Genomic DNA, 21,667 nt, shown 5'->3' with positions numbered 1-21,667 from the left:
GAATTCTCCTGAGAATGCACTGATATCCTGAGCTATCTTAGAAATAAATTTTAAATGAACAACTCAAAAACTTACCCGAATCATCATGACTGAGCATCTGATGTTATGAATTGTATCATACACCTTCTTAGAAACATCCACAAACTGGTTATCATCAAACAGATGCACTGTGTTCTTGCTTAAGCTCTCCAATGCAATATTTACTTGACTAATGAACTCTGGGATCACTATTCAAAAAGAACACAAAATTCAGTGAGCACAAAAAGGGTAAAACCTTTAATCTTTCTTTCTGGCAAATTGCCAGTCACATTGATTAAAATGTTATTTAAAAAGCATTATACTAGTAACATGGCTGGTTCTAAGTAGGAGAACATTTGCTATTTTTATCACAGTGACAAAAATGCATTTTGTGTGCATGTAAGCTATGGACAGTTATAAAGTATAACAAAAAACAAGAAAGTCTTAAAAAGGGGACAGAGGCAAGAGTTATAAAAACGTGCCACTGATTTCAACAGCAGTATTACCTGAGGAATCAGGTTGTATATCCTCACCCAAAGTTGAAACTACTATTCAGCAGACTTCTGCTATCTGCTTTCAGTCTGAACTGAGAAAAAAACTACTTACAGATTGATGCTTATTCTTTACAAATAAAAAGTACCAAAACTGTCACTTGGACTTAGCCAAGGAAGCTTACCCTTGCTTTATTGATTCAAACAGAAATTCTAAATCTTTAGTCAACTTGATATTAACTCATGCTTTATCCAGAATGTACTGGGAATTTTTTTCTAGTGTTACTGGCCCGATTTTGCTTTGCACACTGGTACCACTACATCTGCTTTCATATTTCACATCAAGTCAAAGCAAAGGACACCCAACACACAAAATACAACAAGAGAGAAAGCAACCACAACAGAAGGTCCTCAAACAGGTACAGATCAAACTCCTTTGCAACAAGACTTCCAATGCTCCTTCCTATCACTGAGAGACTGAAGATACGGAAGAAATGGAACGAGGCAGAAATCAACTTATGTTATATTCAGTATGAGTAATATATACCTCATGAAACAGAATTATTTTCAGGCAGTGTATTGGTTTCATGAAAGAGTATAATATGCTTTCTTTCCCTTCCAGCACAACCACAAGCTAATTCATAAATTTATGTCATGAGAAAGCAACAAAAGCATTATCGTAAATGTAAATCATTTCAATAAAATTTTGAAGTATATAATCAATTTTTATGCAAACAAATATCCAAATGCTCAAAATGCTCAAAAGGACCTCTGAAAACATGGCAACAGGTAATTTGAATATTAAGAAAAATGCCATGATAATGCTTTATCCCGACTTTACATGGAGAATTACAAACATAACATAGATAACAAAATTCACTCTTAAATTACAGTAACTACACTAGCTTCAAGTTCAGCTCTACTCCCTCTAGAGTGCAGAACAATTACTTCATGTGACGCTTCTCAGTAATAACAAATTTCAGTGGTAGTGGGAAAGTTCTTTTTTTTTTCTGTAAAATAGGTTTCTGCAAATGTTAAATAAGTAGATGTCATTTCATTTGAAAAACGGGATATTTAAAATCTTCTCTTCTCAGATTTTCCCTTGCATTACTCTTGCCTTTTGGAAAGATCAGTGGGAAAAACATATTTCTCAGATGGTATGGAAAAAAAAAAAAGGTACACTATTCATCAGCAACCAAATGCAACAATTAGGGACAGTGAGTGCTTATTTATTTAGTTCTTTTTAATAACAATGTATTTTTCAGAGAAACCCAAATATGTAATTTCAGAACATAAAATCTTTTTTTCGGTTACACAAAGATCTTGGCTGCTACTAACTGAGCAATTTTAATTGTATGAATCACCTCATACATACACATGAAATTAAAACATACAGCTTTTCACATACCTCATAAAAAGACTCTGAAGGAGAATGTAGGAAGTTGCAAGGAATTCAAGATTTCCATTGGTACAATCAAAACCATTGGGTATTTTCCATGGTCTCCTACATCTTCACTTCTTACTTCATTGTACTTGCTATAATTTTGCTATTGCAGTATTGCAAAAACTCAGACTCCTTGCTTACCAACAGCATCTCCATGGGCTCCTAACTGCCTGCTGTCCTCTTCTCCCACAGGACAGGCTATTTCAGTAACCTACTGAGGTGCCATACTTGTTCTACATGCTTATTAATGGTCTTTTTACAAGGACAAATTCAATGTCTCAAGAGTATTTGCTTTGTGAATAAATGCATCGTGTTTAAAAAGGATTTTACAGAAACATACCCTTTATATATGCTTTGGTGGAGTCAGTGCTAAACTTGATTACAAAACTAAGACCTCAGTGGATTCCCTTTGATAAGAAATGGGTATTTGCTTTTAAGATAGCTGCTTATCATCACCATCATTTGCACACGTACATAATATGAAAAGAAGACAATCACTGCAATTCTAAAATAGGTACGTAACAATCTCCTAAATAAGTATAGTAATATTCTAGTGCTTCACTTGGGCTGTCACAAGGCTATCAAATAATTCACACTTTTTGAGAAAAAATACCTACCATTAAAACTGTTAGACCAATTTTTTCCTTTTGTTATTTACATTTTAAACTTACTTTAATTGAACTATTTATATTTCTACCCCAAATGTTCTCTAAACCATGTTTTTTCCAAAAGAACACAGAGTTTGACTCAACTTCTGGACCCCTTCAGAATATTTTTCACAGCCCATACAAAAAATCTGCTGATCCTTGAAAATAATCCCATTTTAAAAACATACCTACTGTATTAAAGTTTCCATTAATAAAACCACATCTAATGATATAAAAGATATTAGTTTTATATAAAACCAGTTACCACAGATCCAATTACTTAGTATCCTCCTAACATTTAATCACTTTCTTGGCTCGTTTACTCTTTCCACATAACTACTTTTTTTCAATAATGAGAAAAATTAACAGCATTTTAAACAACGTAAGAAAGAGTCTCAAAAATAATGTTATATCTCTTTATAAATTATCCTGGAAACCTGAATTCAGTTTTTAACTACACTCTTCCAAAGCAAACTTTAACAACCTGATCTAATATCTACTTACACTGTCGGGAGCTCTTGCTTTGATTTCAATAGGTCTCGGAACACAGTGGGATGGATTTGGGTCTTTAATTAGACCACATATATTATAGTAGATTAACTGACACCTTTTCTTAAATATAGGAACTATACTGTCCATCACATGAATCTGAGATTCTACTCATGTTCTAAGAGTAAAAAATCACTATTTCCATTTCAGAGAAATATACTATTACTTCAATATTTGCAGTTAAAAACTGTAAGGAGCTGTTGTCTATGAAAAAAAAGCTATTCTTTTAACAGGAAATAAATGATAAATTTTCAGCAGTCTTCTGATGTCCATATTTAAAGTAAGAAGGTTATATAAAGAAAAGAATTCTCACGTACATTTAAATCCTGACATCAGGTTAAGTGCTACCAGTCAAGCAGCAAGGGCATAGGCATACCTTCAATACCTTCATGTTCCAAAAAAGAAACAGTGGTAAAGGAAAAAAAAAAAAAAGTAGAAACAAAACTAAAAAGTACAGCAGCAAAGACACAATTATTCTTCTAATACGCAAATATTTTTTGTTATGCAAGGTAATTCACTAATTCTTCATTGTCTACCTTTTAATTTTCCTCTGTGCCTGTCAGCATAGATTGAGCTTTGTTTTGATTGGGTTCATCTAATCTTGATTAAAATTGAGAAACCCACAAAGTAAAAGCAATTAATCCTTGATCTCTACTCTTGTGAGGATACTTTCAATATTATATCCAGGCATCCACTAACACTATGTTAGATTGAATTAGCCTCCAGGCTAGTTTATTTTTATCACTGGGAATAAAAATTTTTGCTCTAAAGATGCCCTTCATCTTTATCAACAAGTTAAGACGAGTCCTCCTGTGGCAGAATAATGAGAGAGCTGTGGCAAGCAGTGTATATATCGAGTTTTTTATCATCCCCCATAATCTGATCACCTACCATAAAAGTCAGTGTGATGTGTACAGTTTTCTCTCAGAGGATTTAAATAGTTTTCCAGTTGCAGGAATTCAGCTAAATACAAAGGCATAATGGAAACCAGAGTGTAAGTGAAGTATGGTTGAAAAATGAGAAGTGGCTACCACTTGAATGTAGGGCATACAGAGTGAATAAGAAATCTTGCTAGTAACTACATGATCTTTATTTGGTACTTCTTTATTTCATCTCACTCTTTGAGACCAAATAATAGTTTGCACTACTTGTGATTTAAAAATAAGCATTTCCAACTTCTTCTGGAGTGGTATCTAAGAATTTCATATTGTAAGAACAGACTTATATATCCTGGTAACTCCATTTTAATGTTATGCATTATATCTACTCTTAATGTCATTTGATCCTGAAGTGATACACTACGCACTAATAAAATAAATTATCAATATAACCATCCAATTCAAGGCAGCTGTGCTGACCAAGGCACATCATTTGAAATACATGGGCTTATTCTGACAGAAGCCTGAGTTGTAACACCCAAGCTGTGCTATTTAAAATGGAATAAACTGTTTAATGAGTGAAGACACCTTCATTATATGTGTTCAAAAATGCATTAAAATAATAATGGAATTACTCCAGACAAAGATGATTTTGCACTCACTGCAAAGAGTTGAACTGAGTGACATTGTCTGTTGAAACTCCAACCATTCATGACTGTTAAAAAATCCACATAATACAATGCTAATATAACCAAGATTAAGCCTTTACTAAATTTAATTTCATTATGGTACATACACTTAATTTCAAAGCTACTAATATTTCTTTGATACAATGCTAAATTAGTGACATTTAATTTTAACGTTGTATTAAAGGACTTGCAGAGACATACATACACAGATATATAGTGTAAAAGTTTTGTGAATGTGTGCTTTTCATACACCCCTTGTGCTTCTTGAAATATTTTTTACATTTAATCTTTTTTTTTTTTTGGTAACAAGCTTATCGTTTATAGCTAAAGGTATTAATAACATTTTTGGAACTTATGAAGGTGTAAAGTATTTAATCCATGTTCCTCTGTCAATCTCAATCCTAGAACAATTTAACAGATAAAAGATTCCTGCATCATGACACTCTCCTCCCGCCACCCCCCCCCCCACACACACACCCTGTCCCAATTATTTACAGCGTAAAGAATTAAGAATGATCACTGGGGTATTAATTTAGTATTTCACACTCAACTTTTTACATACTGAGAAGTGTAATACAACAAGAAGTAGTCAAAATACGGGCTGCTGCACACAAGAAGTTTGATACTAAAGCAGGATAATACAGTTAGTATTTCCTGCTATTTAACCCAGAGAAAAGCATATGGAAAAATGAATCTGCAAATTGCGTATAAGCACATTGAAGACTACTACTGGCATAGCTAACAACGACTTCACAACACAGCTAACTGTATATATACATGCTTAACCAAATATTCATAAAAATTAGAATTAATATAAAATTATATATTTTTTAAAAGTATACACATAGAATAATATGCAAGTACTATTCACATACATATAGAATAATATACAAGTACAATGGAGCAAATGACTTTGGGTAGAGCTGCATAAATGGTACAAAGGATGTAGAACTGGAATGAAAGATGTCTGGTGAAACCAAACATTCCTGCAGACCAGACAAGAATGGTGTGTGGTGGCAAGAAAACAAGGAGAAAGACGATGAACTAAACCTCTGAAGTAACTACAGCTCCCCAAAATAAAATGAACCAGGTACAACAGCAGATGAGATTACTCCCTTTGGTCTTCAGTGGAAGGAGGGGAGAAGCATAAAAACATCAATGGGAAAGGTGAAAATGGTCAACTTCAGTCCCAGTTTCCCTGTCAAAGGCCTCTTGATCACCTTAATGAGCAAGGCCATCACGAACTGCTGTCATCACTGCTGAATTTAGGGCAGCAGTCTCATGATATTACAACCTTGCAGCTAAAGTAAGGGTAAGATTTTTTAAGAAATTAACCATTCTGAATATGAAAGTGAAATGACTGATAATCACTGAGACCCAATCACTGGCAACATATTATTAATGAATGTCTATACAGAAAATTCCTGCTCTCAAGTATGAAAAGGCCCTAATTTATTCCTCCTTTAAACAGAGCCATCACAGTGATCTAATTTCCTACCTGGAAATGATATACTTATTTTCGTTTGCACCAAGACCATTAGATCATTGAGATATACACCAAGACATTATTACTCTGTAATACAGCAAACTTTAACTACATACTACACTTTTCAGAATCAAGCTGCAAGACCCAACAAAAAAACATTCTACAGCTGTCTGAAGCTTATTCTAAAATGCAAACAGAATTTAAGCAAACCTTCTCCAAGTCCAAAATTGACTTTCTAGATAAAAAGAAACAAAACTATGTCTTATAATTTGCTGATAAAGAATTTTTTAAAAAGTCGTCAGTACAGTGAATCTGAATTATGAACCTCTTTTGGACACTGCATTTTCTGCATCGCAACTGGTCATCTTAATTCTCTTTGTTCTTCTGTAGTTGTACTTCTCCCTTGATTCTCCAGTTTTTAACAAAAAATAACCCAATCCAAAATGAAAAGTAGGGCAACAGAAGAAATCTGTATCATACCAAAATACAATGCATATACTGACAGTGTAGAGAGACTGTAAAATGAGACACTGACAAACCTTAAAATACAAATACCTGTTAAAAAATAAAAAATAAAAAAAAAAAGGAGAGAGAGATGGGGGCAAGGGGGTTAGAGGGGAAATATGAATGGGAGCATCAAGGTTCCTGAGAAAATCCGAGCAGCAGGTCAGGCTGGATGGGTATGGGCAATTCCTTGTGCCTTTGGAAACTCTGAGCCTGTGGACTCTCCCCTATTCAATCTCTCTCTTCACAGTCCTTCACAGCCTGGCAAATGCAGGTAGCACTGCAGCTCGGATTTAAGGCAATGCCTGCAATTAAACACCATAGTTCAAGGCTTCAGCTAGTGACTTCAAGGGAACTTTCTGCCCCCACTGCACAGAAGTCCATGCAAAACATGGAGAGAGGCTTTGTGTTTGAGGGGGCAGATGGATTTCTTTGAGGTATTACAGCATCCAAACAAGTAGGAAAATACCCTGAGATGATATAGATAATCAACCTTTTCAACAGCTCTCTACCTACTACATTTTGCTGCCATGCTCAAGGACAGGCTGATCAGATGAGGAAGACATTTACCCCTAGGTCATACTAGTGACAAACTTCAGATTTTTTTTTTTGCATTCCTCAGCAGACAGTGTGGTCGATGTGGGCCTGTTGTATCTGATCAGCTCCCTGCCATTGCAAGGCGTTCATATGCTGCAGGAACAACCACTCCTCCTGATCTCAGTTCACAGTACAAAACAGCATGACCTTCTTTAACCTAACTGAAGTCACTGGACTCAATTTTGAGGCATCTGCCCTGAACAGCATGTCTTATGATACACTGGAGCTAAGACTAGTAGACGTTCTAAGTCTATGTGTATATATATACACACACACAAAATAAATGTATAAAGGACTTCTTCTCGTAAGTGAATTTCATGTGGAAACACAGAGCTTTCAGTTTAACTAATCCAATTTAATTATGGTCCAGCATGAAACCTCCACATGCGTGTCCTCATCTTAAAGCTAGCGGTCATGCAGCAGCACCATGAGAAGGATCAGTAAACTGAAGCACTTGAAACTGGTTCACTCCTCTAGTCCAACCTGCTACCAGGCAAGACAGATGACATGCTAGCATTGGTACAAGGCAGGCAGTAGGAAAAGGCAGATGGAGGTGGCAGGCACCACTGCTGTCAACAAAAGCTGCACTTAGAGCTGTTTAAAATGAATGTGAATTGCATGCAGCCTCAATTTCTATGACTAGAATTGTTACCAGTGATTTCCAAGGAAGTTTTTCTTCACTGGCTTTGTTACATGCCAAGGCAAAGGCTCTGCCAGCTGGGAGCCCACTAACACATCAGGCAACTTTGAGAGGCTGCTGAAGAAATACTACCAAATTGGGACTATCAAATGTACTAAACAGGACAAATCATTAGGAGGAAACAGAGAACTTCCTATGAGGGAGTCCCTTCATTATATTTTAGGAAAAACATCTTAAGAGAAAACAGCTTTGGGGAAAAGATATCCTGAGCTTTGAATTAAAAAACAGATCTCTGTGAAACATCTAGTGAATAAGCCTTATGCCACATATTGCTTAAGCTACAGTGGTGTTATAGAAAAATACGTATAGCATTCATACTTCTATGCACATTATACATGCTGCTTATTGTTAATTTTATGCTTGATATGCCAATTCCTATGAAATTTGAAGCGATCAGAATATTCTTGAAAAAGAGTATGTAAAGGACATTTTGGGGTAAGTAGGATTATTTTAGTCTTTAAAAAGAATGACCTTTGAAAAGGTCATTTAGAAGATACTTAAAGTCATTCAAAAGCATTTAAAAATTATTATTATTTTCTTTTTCATTGCAATAGGATTCACATTAAGGCATAAGGAGCTGAAGAAATGCATCAAGGACTTTTGTGCCATACATTAGTACAACAGCAAAAGCTAATCTGGATGTAAGTACTGAAAAGAAGACAGAATTCACTTCATGTAATAAATTCACCATTATATCAGTGTATAAAAATCTGGGAAACGGACACCCTGAAACACAGAATATCTTCCTGCCCCATGTGCAACACAACCCAAGTTCTGCATTAAGTGTTATAGATTAACACTGCTAGGACTAAAGAGTGGGTTTGCTCACATGCTTGCTTATGAATGCTGAGACTGACAGACACTCATTCCACGTTCACTGCTCAGCCCGGAAACCAACGGTTGGCATTACCCCAGCCTGTGATGCCCTTAGCCTGTGTCTCTTAGTGCACTTTCTCTTCTCCTTTAAGAAAACCTAAATCTTCAGAAGAGGCCACAGCATTCATGCTTCATCCAGTAAATAAAAGAATTCCACAAGTCTGTTCCTGGGTTATGGTGGATTTGTTTTTAATTATACCTAATGTAACATACTACTCCCATTCCCTGTGACTGTTGTATAAAGTCAATAATTTTTAAATGAAGAAAAAATAGCGCAGAATTATTTTTTCACCTTTTATCTGATAGAATTTGAGTCTTCAAAGAATGGCTTATTTTATTGAATATGATGGTAACACTTCCTGTATTATTTTAAACTTTGTATCTTTTCATTCAACTGCATACACACTGTATGCACACATCCACACTCCAATACACATGGAAGACAAGAGAAAAAGATATTTGTGAGGTATTACAATCTCTTTGTTTTACTGCTTGCAACTAGAAAAAATAAAACTGTTATCTGTTCTAAAACAGTAGGAAGAGAATTAACAGTCTACAATAATGGAAGATAACTTGCTGGGATGCGAAGACCTTTAACCCGTTTTCAGCACACGATTCCGTTATCAGTATGACAGAAGGCCATTCTCACTTACTTTTCTCTAATTTTATGTCAGAATAAAGCACTCCTTGATTTTTAATACCTAGTATCTGATTTCTTTTCCAATTAAAAACTGTTTTAGTGGGTTGGATGAAGATGGTTAATTGAATTTAAGCATGCAGAAGTACTGGGGAAACCTAGCTAGAACAACAAAATCAATGAATAAACACCAAATATCTGTCACTAAATATAAGTATTTCTGAGTCCTGCTTAAAGTCACAAAAACTAACTATATTTTTAAATATAAAGTTGTATTCTCATCTTGCATCCTTCCCAAACAGTAACTTATGCTCTATGAAGACAATGAATTATATGAAAAAAGACATTTTATTAAAATGAACTGACAATCGTTCTTACAAACTGTGTTTGTAAGAACAGAGATTAAGCAGGGAAAATCAATTAAGATGGGTCTTCAGGTAATTGCAAATCTCAAAGATATTATGTGTATGAGACTGTTACATTCACTGAAGTGAATGGATATATGGTAATTTATCCTAGAAAAGGGACTTTGTGAAAGAAATGAGATAGCTGTGAGATGATCATTTGTGAAGGGCAGATGCATGGATTTTACTTTTGTGTTTATACAGCCAGGTGTTCATTGCAGATACAAGTACATTCGCCTAATATTTTTAACACCTTTCTATATGCTATTACTAAAACTATACAGATCATTTTGTTCTAGAAGTGTCTGCCTTTTGCCAAAACAGTGCAAATAGCTAAACATGACGACCATTATTCCTCAAAATTACAGTATCACTTAAATTGTCAGTAAAAATCTAAGCGTACAAAGAACCAAGAGAAATGCATAATGGTATTTTTACCTTGCACAGTTAGGAGAAAGAAGAAAAAGGGGGTGGGTGAAGGTGTGCGTGCAGAGATCTCCACTGAAGATACAACAGTAACGTTCGGACAGTTCTAACCCTACAATGTCTGAACGCCTTAACTTGGGAAAAGCAGCTGTCTCCAATCTGCTGTAGTACTCTGTAGGTGTTACTCTAAGGGAAACAGTAGATAGAAGAAACTAGAGCAGACGTAAACGAACAGGGCAAGAGGAAAAGGTTTGCCATGGATTAGAAGTCAAAAGTGATGAGAAAGAAATCCAAAGTGAAAGGCAGCTCCTCTGAGCAGCAGGAAGTTAAGCATGTGGTATCTCAACACATCAGCAGGGGTGAAGGCTGTTATTCACAGGCACTTTCACTTTCGCATACCTGCAAGAGTTATCTAACCATAAAGTGTTGGCATCCCTCATTCCGTTAATGGTCTCAACACAGATCAGTGGACATGAATACATCCTTCTGCTAATACAGTAAGATCCATGTAGTTCTCAATTATTACTGTAGCTAACATGGTTTTAAAGGGTCAAAGCTAGCACTGATACCCCTTTTTCTTGCTCTAAGTAATTAAATCTCTTTAAGACTGTAACAGCCTCTAGACAGATTTAGACAAATGATAAGATGGAAAAGGAGCAGGCCCTTACACTGGACTCAACAAGAATGGCATAGGGCTTGCTGTCTTCTGTGTGCTGCCCTTGCTCAACTGTCCCTGAAACGTTTCCAGAAACTGTCTAAATTGCTATAGGTGCATAAAGACAGAGCAGAAAACAGAATAATTCAGCATTTGTTACCTTACAGAGTTTGAAGGTAATGCAGTGATAATACATCTTCTCAAGTTGTTACCCAAAGCTCTACCTTTTCAATAAAAATAGTGATAGAGATTGAAATGGTCCAGAAAAGGCTCTTAATAACTGGAAGAAACGCGAAGACTTGAACAGGACCAAGTTTGTACAAAGCAGAGGAGCATCTTCTTTTAGGTACCTGGGGTGGGACTTTTCATTTTGTACTAAGCAGTGTTTACTGAATGGAAATCCTGGCGATCGAAAGGAATCATTACCATCTTTACATAGGGAAGCTTTTGTCACTTGGCAAAGAAGTTTAATTTCTACACTTTGCCATACATCAGTTGAGAGAACAAACTAAACTGCGTCATTTTGGGAAAAAAAATCACTGATCTGTTCATCAGTCTTCTTTAGACTTTGTTTACTGATATCCATTAAACTCCTAATTAACTCATTATTGCCAGGATTTTGTTCAAGATCCCTTCATCTGAGGGTGGCCCTCTGCTAACTGCTGCATTCAAGGAGTATCACTTTCACAAACTGCACGGTTGCTGAGTTGTCTTCTGGTCCCAATAGCTGCACAACACTCTTCTCACCAGAACACTAAGCAAATGCTTGAACCTAAGTGCATTTCTTTTGCTATACAGGAATGCTTTTGAACTGGCATTTTTATGCATTTCTTGAGCAAGAGTTTCAATTATAAAATGATCTTATAAAGATCATTCAATTAAACAAGGTCAGTAACTGCAACTGAGACAGTTCTCCCTTACAAAAGTGATGCTTCCAACTAAACAGACCTTCTGGGAAAAGGACTTATCTTGATTCAATGACAAATTGAGAAATCAAGTTTCTCAAAATCACTTTTTCCTTGAAGAAAAGTGTTTAAGTTCTATTCTAAAACAATCAACCAAACAATAACAACAAAAAACTGATACAATGCTGCTTCATTTTCTCTATCCCACTGTATTCTCTTTGGTATGTAACTCCTGGCACTTTTCAAGCCCTACTTTATAGCAGAGCAGCAGGCACTTTTATTCAGAAAAATCTCCAAACCACAGGAGTAAGAAGGAAAAATATAAAGAAATTATCTAAGCCTGGATCACTACTGCAAGAAGGACGCTGCCTAAAGTTAGTAAAATGTTTTTTAAGCCTGTAATACATACAGATTGGCGTGTATGTTTTCAGTAAAACACTAAAACTGAACACACTGTATTTTGATTAGTGGTTCATGTCAGTCATTACCAGTCACATCTTATTTCAGTTTGACTTGTAATGTCAAACTGCCAATGCAATCCTGCAGTTCTAATTTTATAGTTTCCTAAAAACAAACAAACAAAGGCAGAGAATCCTTTTATTTGAAGGGGAACAAGTCTAGACCAAAAATCTGCGAAGGAACCCTTACTCTGTACCCTAGCATAAGCCCTGTTTGTATGATCCTTAATATTTTTCATTATCTAGTCACTTTTCTTGGCAGATTCTAAAACAGATCACGATTTTTTGTTTATATTTTACATCTAAAGCAGAAAAAGAAATATGTTGCTGTTTTTCCTTTGTGTAGCAGACTGCACTTCATGCAACTCATAAAGATGAAATACATAAAATTTAAAATCCTGACCCTTTTCCCCAAAAATCTGATCTTTATTTTTCATACAACTCATACAATTTTGAGACACTGCAACAGAGAAAAATGTACAAGTTTCATAAACAACATTTGAGAGTAGAGAGTGTATTTTACCAAATGCTGCAAGACTGAATTTGCCTACACAGAAGCATTAAGCAGTGACTGTCTATTCTCTGGAGTAGCAAACATACATTTGGCTCAAGTGACCATTATGCCTAAAACAACAGACTACACCCACCACTTGGCTACTGAAAAAAAGGGCGGGCCAAACCAGGCAGAGCTTGTGAGCAGTAACTACAGGCTTTCTGCTCATCTCTTGCTAAGATAAAATTTAGAAAGGCACATGCAAAGGTGTGTAAGAACAAGAGCGAGAACGCTGCAGACCTCTCTGCTGGACTCTGCCAGAAACTGGAATACAAGACTGCTATGTTTGTTCTCTTGCACTGTAAAAAATTATCTCCCTATAAAATCATCTGCATCTTTTACACACAAATGATCTTTTTCCAACTGTAAGTTGATTTCATACCTGTAACATAAGCTTAAAGAATCGAGAAAAATTTATTGTTATGGTGGGCCACAACACATAGATATTTAAATTTTCATTGAATGAATCAATCATGCCATAAAACACAGGAATACACAGAACTGTTTTCTGAGGGCTGAGAAAGGGTTTCCTGTGAAAACAGGAAACCTTGTAGGAAACAATGGACTGAATCTGCAGGTACACAGAAGGAGAATCACACCAACGTTCTTCAACCTTCTCCGTCAATTTAATACCCTAACCAGAGAAAACCAATGACTTCCTTTGGAACAGTTCTCCAGAAATGAGAACTTGTATTATGACAACAGTGTTTTGAAAGGGAGGTTTCAAAGCAGCCACGAACAAGATACGCTGTCTCCTCTTTGCACCTTGACTGCTTGCAAACAACCTGCAGGATATTAAATGATTTTACCTCAGGTTTTTCACTAGAACATGCTTCAACAGTATTTGGAAACATGCTTCTGAGGATGTGGTGTCCAATTGTGGTGACTTTTAGCTTCAGAAATAGTTTTTCACTGTGTGATCAAAAAGCATAGCACAGTGCATATACAAACTCTCTATTCAGACTGTCAAAGAGCTTTGGTCTCCTTGAAGTTCCAAATTAGCCACTAAATTCAATTTGCAATGTTTGTGGATTATTTTTTTAAAAGAGTTTCCAGATTTGAAACATCTTGAAAAAACTGCTCTATTTGGATACCTCAAAGGATGTGTGTGTATATATATATATATTACAGCTCTACTGTTCATGAAGTACTTATTTCTTTAATTTATCTACAAGAGTTACAAGTATTAGCAAGAAATAATGATCTTTCAACAGAATTAAAAATATTTTTAATGAAGCACAAAATGTATGCTTACATCATAATCCGTATTAATAAAAAGTATATATTCTCCTTCCAATATTTTACACAAGTTTTTAAATAGTAGAACACCACTGTGACTCCAAAAATCTCTGAAAATGTGCCTTCATCCTCAATTAACCCAGTGAAAATACAGTAGTTTTATCACATATTCAAATAGATTTTCTTCATAACATGCTTTATGTGCAGTGAATGCAGCCTCCATAAAAATCTAAATCAAAGTCTAAATCCTGTATTTGAATACAGCTTCGTAGAAGTTACGAATATGTTCCTACAGTCGTCTCATACGCGCTAATAACGACCTAGAATTCATTCATTTAGGTGGTATTCCTAAAACTTAACATTTCATTATTTTATTAGGAACATTAGTCCGTAACATCTTAAGCATTATACTGAAATCATAGATTTCAGACAAGAATAAAAGTTAAATTTCCATGAGGTTAATGAGCAACAGATTTAGTGAAGTATCAGGAAAACAATGCCTAAACCAGAGTTAATTCCAGTCATCCTATCCACAAGTAGGGAAAAAAAATGAGCCTAGCAGCTACTGAATACAAACTTCTCCATTACCCCCAGAGCGCGTCCTTCAGTGATGGCAGAAGGCTGAAGACAAGTGTTGGAGAAGTGGTTATTATGCACTTTGTACAAGGAATTTTTCATCTACCGTGACGCTGTAAGGTCAGGATGCACTGCTCTAGTTTTAGAAGCTGCGAACATGGGAGTGGGCCATATTTCCCGAACATTGAAATCATGCTGAAAATAACTTGGTCTTCAAACCACTAACAGTAGAAAACAATCTAAACATTCCAAAACGCTGCCATTTATTTTGGAACCTAACTAGAAATAGCTTCTTTTGAGAAATCTGGTTGCCACTGGGTGCAGTATCATCTTATAAAACCTGAAAGTAATTGAATTAGCCAGAAGGGATACTCCTGCAAAAAAAAAAAAATCCCAACTTTATTTGGCACAAGGACAAAAAAAAATGCAAGCCACACTGGGGAACATCAGAAATGAACTCTTTTTTTTTTTTTTTTTAAGCAAGATCAGATACTTTGCTTTTGAGATGTGTGTTAGCAAATGACAAAAGATAAAAATACAAAGCATGTTTGGGAAAAAGGTGACACATCTACTAAAAATTAACTTGGAATAACTAAAAGCATTTAATCAAGAATAATTACATTTCATAGAAGACTGACAGTTAAAAGGCAAACAAGAAAAATACAACTTGTTACACCAAATCCTGAAATTCTTGATAACAGTAAAACACCAATGAACTTGCGTGTCAACTGAAAAAAATACATATATTTTTTCTGAATATTGCCAAAAAAATATTGAGTCTGAACTTAGTATTAAAAGCTAGCCTCAAAAGGATTCAGGAAACACTACTTCATGATAAACTTTGCGCATTTAATCCCTGTCTTTGTTCTAACACCATAATATACTGTGCACTGGCAAACTTGTATGTTCTTCATGGTTTATTTTGATAATAAATAACAGTAAAACTCAGTAAATAGAACTGGGACAAGGCTTTTGAGACATAAGCCAGCAGAGTTCATGTCAACCACTCCAGTGATTTCAGTGGGTTTGAAGTTAAGTCCTAAATACTGAACCCTGTGGTGTAAGCACCTACACAAAAGCTGTCCTTACTAAACCATGGTATTACTAAAACTGTTTTACATGAAAACAGATAAAGGGATGTTGGTATATGTAAGAAGTGTGTTCAATTACAGTAAGGAATCATAAGCCTTGAAACCCATAAGCCTGCTTATTGCAGAACATGAAATCCCACTGGGTAGCTTGTTTGTGCCAAAGGCAGATAACACAAAAAATCTCAAGTGGTTCTCTCCAGACTTTAAGCTAATTTTATTACGTGTGGCCTTTTTGTTGTGTTTTTCATGGACTTTTTGCATTTTTTAATTGTTTTGTCAATTGCCTTTTCATTTAAAAAATGGCTTTGTCTTCTAGAATACCTTAACTTACCCTATTGCAACTGACAACTCCAAGAAAGTCCTCACAATCCTGCCATCTGGATAATGATCTCTACTCCAATAAGAAATGGCTTTTTAGGCGTCCGACTAACATTCTTCCTCCACCAGTGCCTACTAAGGTGCTTTAAAGCCAACTCACACTCCTGTCCGTGCAGGAAGAAAAAGATGAGATGGGCGTACAATTCCCTGTGCTGATAGAGACTGAAGTAGTTGTTACTGTAATGACAAAACCTGCTAGGGGGTCCCCAGTTTGCAAAACTTTGGGTTTCTTCCATTATGTTCCTGATTACATTGGAAGTATAAATCATTCTCAAACTTGCAGACACATACAACATTGCATTTTGATATGTAAGGTTGCTATGCGTGTTAACTACAAGAACATAAGTAAATGTTACTCAAAATGTGTTACCTTACTGGACTTATTTGAAGTGGATAATAGATTTCAGATTAGATGGTAAAATAACTTCACTTAGATCTTTATGTAAATCAAACTGTTTACCAATACTAACGCGCTAAGTACATTTATCAGAAATTCAAGCATTTATGTCATAAATACAACTGGAAACCCACATTAGTAATCTAGTCTCCAGGCTCACAGATCTCTTAGATTTCCTATCTGAAGTGTTAAACCATGAGCTCACCATCCGACTGAGCTGAAGAAGAAGGCTGAGGAAGATGACTTCCTAACAAAGAAACAAGAGTGCAAACTGCTGGAATTCTGGCTACCATGGAAGATGAAAAATATCATATCCTTCTTTTGATGCAAACAGCTGCATAAGCCTTCTTGGACACCTGTTTTTGCTGATGGTGCTCACACATCAGAAGGGTATTTTTCTGTCTTGAAGCACTCAATGTACGATTTTTGCCCACACTGCTCTACAGAAAGTAATGATAATTAAGACAGTTGGAAGAAAATGCAGAACACCATTCACTTGTAGAAAATAACAGAGCTCTACTCAACCATCTTCCACAGAAAAACCGTAGGTCTAGATAAGGAAAGTATCTTTAGTTTCTTCTCTTATTTAATACTTTGGAGCAAGATTATCACATTCTATTTTATTCTAATTGTACATTCTTCTCCATATTACTGTATATTCTAGCTCTTTCCTTGCACACTCAAAACACTTTCTTCATCCTTGAATATTCCTCCATTTAGAAAGTATGTCCAAAATCTGCATCTCCACATCTTTGCAAAAATTCATACATGCAGACAGAACTCCCTAAGGGGTCATACAGGAAACAAACCTATCCAAGAACTTGAGAAATTTTCCTCATGCTCAAAGCAGGGTAAAAACTGAACTCAGTGCTAGTTGTGCTGGATTTCATCTAATCAGGCTTTGACCTGAACCTCTCTCAGCAACATTTCAAAGAGCTGTCACGTACATCTGGATGGAACCTGCATGTCTTTCTATGTTATCTAAATTGATTTAGTTTTAACTACTGCAAGGACTGAGAATATTTTAGGCATTGTTTATATATCTAATTGCATCTAAAACCAAATGGTAAAGGGATTCTGTGTAATTATAAGATATCTGGAAGTCCAAACAGATCAAGCATAAACAACAGAACGAGATGATCATATACATGTAAGCCCCCTAACCAGACAGAACTGATGTAAATAATGAAAATAACTCACACAGGCTAACAAAGTCATTGCTTTCTTACTTTTATATTGAATGATGAAGAGACAGAGTATGATGTTCTCACATACCAGTTATTTATATAAAGTAGCAGGATGGGCTACCATACAAAACAAAGGACAGAATGGTAGAATATTGAACTAAGAATACCAGAGGTACTGTTCAACTTGCCCTGTCCCTCAATTCTTACCACAGAAACAGAAAAGCATTCAAAAGCAAGAATCTAAATGAGATGTTTGCATTCACTACACTCACAGTAATTGCATCTTGTAGTACATACTTTCCCCGAGAAAAGAAACTTTGCCTCAACCAACCATCCACCAATGACATTAAGAACATTCTTCAGTATTAACAGAAACTTCTTAATCAACTAGTAACTAATTAACTAATGAACATTTACAGCTATCAGTGCTAATGCTAGTCTTGTTTTCAGGAAGAAGTTCTTTAGGAAAAGAAAGTCCTCTATGGGAATCTGGAAGAAGAGCGAGAATGGAAACTTGTAATAGGTGCTGACTGTTCTGGATACACAGTCAAGGTGAGCTCCAATTGCAATGGACTGCTGACAGACGAGGTAGTGATTCTCAATTAGATACCCTGCTACTTTCAATTCTATCTAGAGAGTACAAGAAGGCTGAAAAGGTTCCAGAAGGTTTTTTATTCTTTACTTGTGGTTTAGAGTTTACAAAAGCTTACTACAACATTACTTCCTCCTAACCTGCAATGCAGGGAGATTCAGAATGGCCGACTTCAGGATTCAACCATGTCAATTATCAACTCTAAATACACATCCACTCATGATCAACAGTTAGAAACATACAACACTGAGTAAACTAACATTGCTCCCAACATTATCAGAATATAAACTCTATAGATTCATAGGATACAGGTACGTACCTTATTTGTCATACAGAATAATATTTGTCATACAGAATAAATACAAGGCAAGTGAAGAAGTTGAGTAAATACAAGATAACTACATGTTGCTGTTAAGAAGAAATATGGAGTGCTGCAGAAAATCTTACAATTAGCTCTCAAAAAAATCAACATTTTTAAAAGACTGTAGAGCAAATAAACACACTAAAAATAAAGTACCAACAGACTTTAAATGTTTATCTGTGTATCTGACAATGTATCAGATTAAATCATACAGATTTATTGCATCCATTTGCAACGTTGCCATGCGTCAGCTCCCTTCTGCTATAGGATACTTACATAAGATACCTTCTTTAGTATTTTGCAGACTCATAAATGCAGAATGAAGTATTTGTAACCTTTGTACATTAAAAAATACTTCCAAAATAATAACACTGCCAATTCTTACAAGTAAGCAAGACATCAAAGGAAGAGAAGGTATGCTTATTCTGGGAGTCTGAAATTGCTACTGCACAGAGTATGAATGCACCCTTTAAAAACATTTAAGTGCCCAGAACAGGTGACCCTTATATAAATCTACTTAAGTATCTACTTAAAAAAATGAAACAATGTTAAGGGAGACAAACAGTGTGTTTGTCTCCCTTACCATTTAGAAGAAAGGAAGTATCCTGTGTTATAATGCTGGTTCTGGGCCACACAATATAGAAAACACTAACGGTCAAATACAGGAAACACTCATTTGCAGCTTAAGTTCAGGAAAAAAAAATTATAAAATTGCTTCAGATAAAGAGAGCACACTATCAGAAGATTGATGGCTTCAAGCATTTTTGTTGCTTAGGAGGGGAGTCAAACTGTTCACTGCCTAACCTAGCTGTTGAAGCGAGCTCTGACTAGTCCATATGAGAAGCATGGCTGCTGCTTTATATTGCTTTGGGATGGCAACAGAAGGCTTCTATCATGATTTTTTGGTAACAATGCACAAGGCACACACCTTCTAATCTTCCAACTGAAGCTGTCTACCTTTTAATTTTTAGTTCTTGACAGCAATCTTAAAGGAGAATGAGTGATGGACAGCTGTATATTACTGCATGAATTACATCCCAAATGCTCTAAAATTGATGGATGTATTACTACACTTTTATCTGCTATATAAAGCTTCACTTTAAGATGAATCTTAAGATGGTCTAGTGAATTATTCCAGAACTAATCTAACTACAGTTGTTTAATAGCACTGGGTAAACTGAAGGGACAGTCTGAAATTCTCATCAACTCTGAGTCAAAACAAAGCTCACAGCAGACCAGACCTTGTACAATGCAAGTAGCGGTGGGATTTGGGTAAAAAAAGAATCTGGTCCTTAGAAAGGAAAGAGAAGCCCTATTTATAGATATTTTAATCAGCATATAATTCAATAACACTTCTCCACGTACTGCCATTAATGGCAGTGCTGAGAGACTTACTGTGATCTGATGTGAACAAAATGATCACAAATGTATCATTTATAATTTTAGTAAGAATCAGTTCTACTATATTAACAGATTTATGATCCATACATAAATACACATGCATAAATAAACCCTGCTCAATTATGCATATGTTCCCCCCAACACGTTCTGCTGCATAATTTCCAAATCCAACAGCCTGCAGTTACTATAGAGGAAACCAATAAGAGTTGAGGGAGTTGAGGGCATGTTTGCCAGAAAGGAATCTGGGTGGGACACTGAACATCTTACCCAGAGCAGGCTTTTGAATGGTTAACTGTACATAGTTGAAAGTATTACCAAAAAAAAAAAAAAACACAGAGAAAGACCGTGCAATTTGATGATTATGGTCCAACGTTCTAACAATTAAGAAATTTTCTTATAAACATAAGGAAAATATTCCATGTAAAAATATAAACTGTGGAAGGTTTTCTTGCTGTTTTTTAATTCGGGTTAGAAAACAAAAACAAATGATACCTCTGCAAATCTGAGAACGATCTAAAACTGAAAAACAAGAATTGAATTTTTCAGGTCTAAGGGAAATCGTAACAGGACAGGATTCAAGTTGGATATTTGAACAAAAATGTCCTCACAGATTATGGAATATTGAACGAATTCTTAGGCACTTTGTGATTTGTGATATGGAGTTACTCAGTCCACAGCCCTATTTAGAAGGCAGGTTACACTCTGACATGTAAATGTTGTGAAACCAAATGGATAGAAGCTATAAACATTGAAGAAATCTAAAAGGTTTGGTCCATGGAAAACAGAAAAAAACAACAGTAGGTATATCTGACCAACTGGCTCCAAGAAGCAACAGAAATAGCCAAAGCTGCTAGGTTAAGAACTCGAATGTCCCTAATATACCGAATTTTTTTAAAATATTCAGATGAAAACTAATGAGGTGCTGTAAGATAGATGACATCCCTGATGTACTACAATGTTTTAAAAGACAACAGGACAAAAGAATTCTTTGAACGTTGAATGACAAAGGAAGTAATTGCTAAACTGGTGTCTAAGACAAAAAAAATTATCACAAACAAATATGAAAAGAGCACAGCGTACTTGTAATTCCCACAAGAATGTACAGTAACAATTTTAACAGGGTTTGTAGGTGCAAGACTATGAGAAAAACATTATTAAAACATCAGGGAGAAAACATTGCCACAGAGACACTGGAAAATACATTCACAATAACTATCTGAAAGGTTCCAGAGCTGCAAGTGAAAGGCAGACTACAGAACTGCAAATGAAAGATCCTTAGCATGGAAAAGAAGAGAAACCTAAGGTCCTCTGCATAAGAAAGTCCCAGCTGAAACGCTGGTAATGGCTTTGATATGGGCACACAGATAACAACTGTCCAAGTTAAAGCTCAGTGAAGAGTCTGCTTAAGTTTAAAATACCTGCTTAAGTTTAAAATAAAATATATTTTATAGAAAGATCAGTAGCAGTTCCCTGATCTTGCTAACAACTTAAATCCATTATGAATGAACACTACCAAAAGAATCCCTGT

At 35.6% G+C, this 21,667-nt stretch overlaps 1 protein-coding gene across 24 annotated transcripts in view; it reads right to left on the bottom strand.

The window, feature by feature from the left end:
• Window positions 1-21,667, bottom strand: part of CTNNA3 (catenin alpha 3) — a 488,378-nt gene that overhangs the window by 89,236 nt on the left and 377,475 nt on the right. For 23 of the 24 annotated variants that reach the window (XR_010833024.1, XR_010833025.1, XM_013173300.3 and 20 more), the window contains one exon: window positions 76-227. The exons of the other annotated variant lie outside the window; for it this stretch is intronic. Coding sequence is in view for 21 of the 23 variants with exons in the window: in XM_013173300.3 (XP_013028754.1) it covers window positions 76-227 (152 nt within the window). In the remaining 2 variants the exon portion in view is untranslated. The remainder of the gene's footprint in view (window positions 1-75; window positions 228-21,667) is intronic. 24 annotated transcript variants of the gene reach the window in all.

Source organism: Anser cygnoides, chromosome 7 (assembly GCF_040182565.1).
Source record: "Anser cygnoides isolate HZ-2024a breed goose chromosome 7, Taihu_goose_T2T_genome, whole genome shotgun sequence".
NCBI classification, from domain to species: domain Eukaryota; kingdom Metazoa; phylum Chordata; class Aves; order Anseriformes; family Anatidae; genus Anser; species Anser cygnoides.
This window is presented reverse-complemented; position numbering and strand designations above follow the sequence as displayed.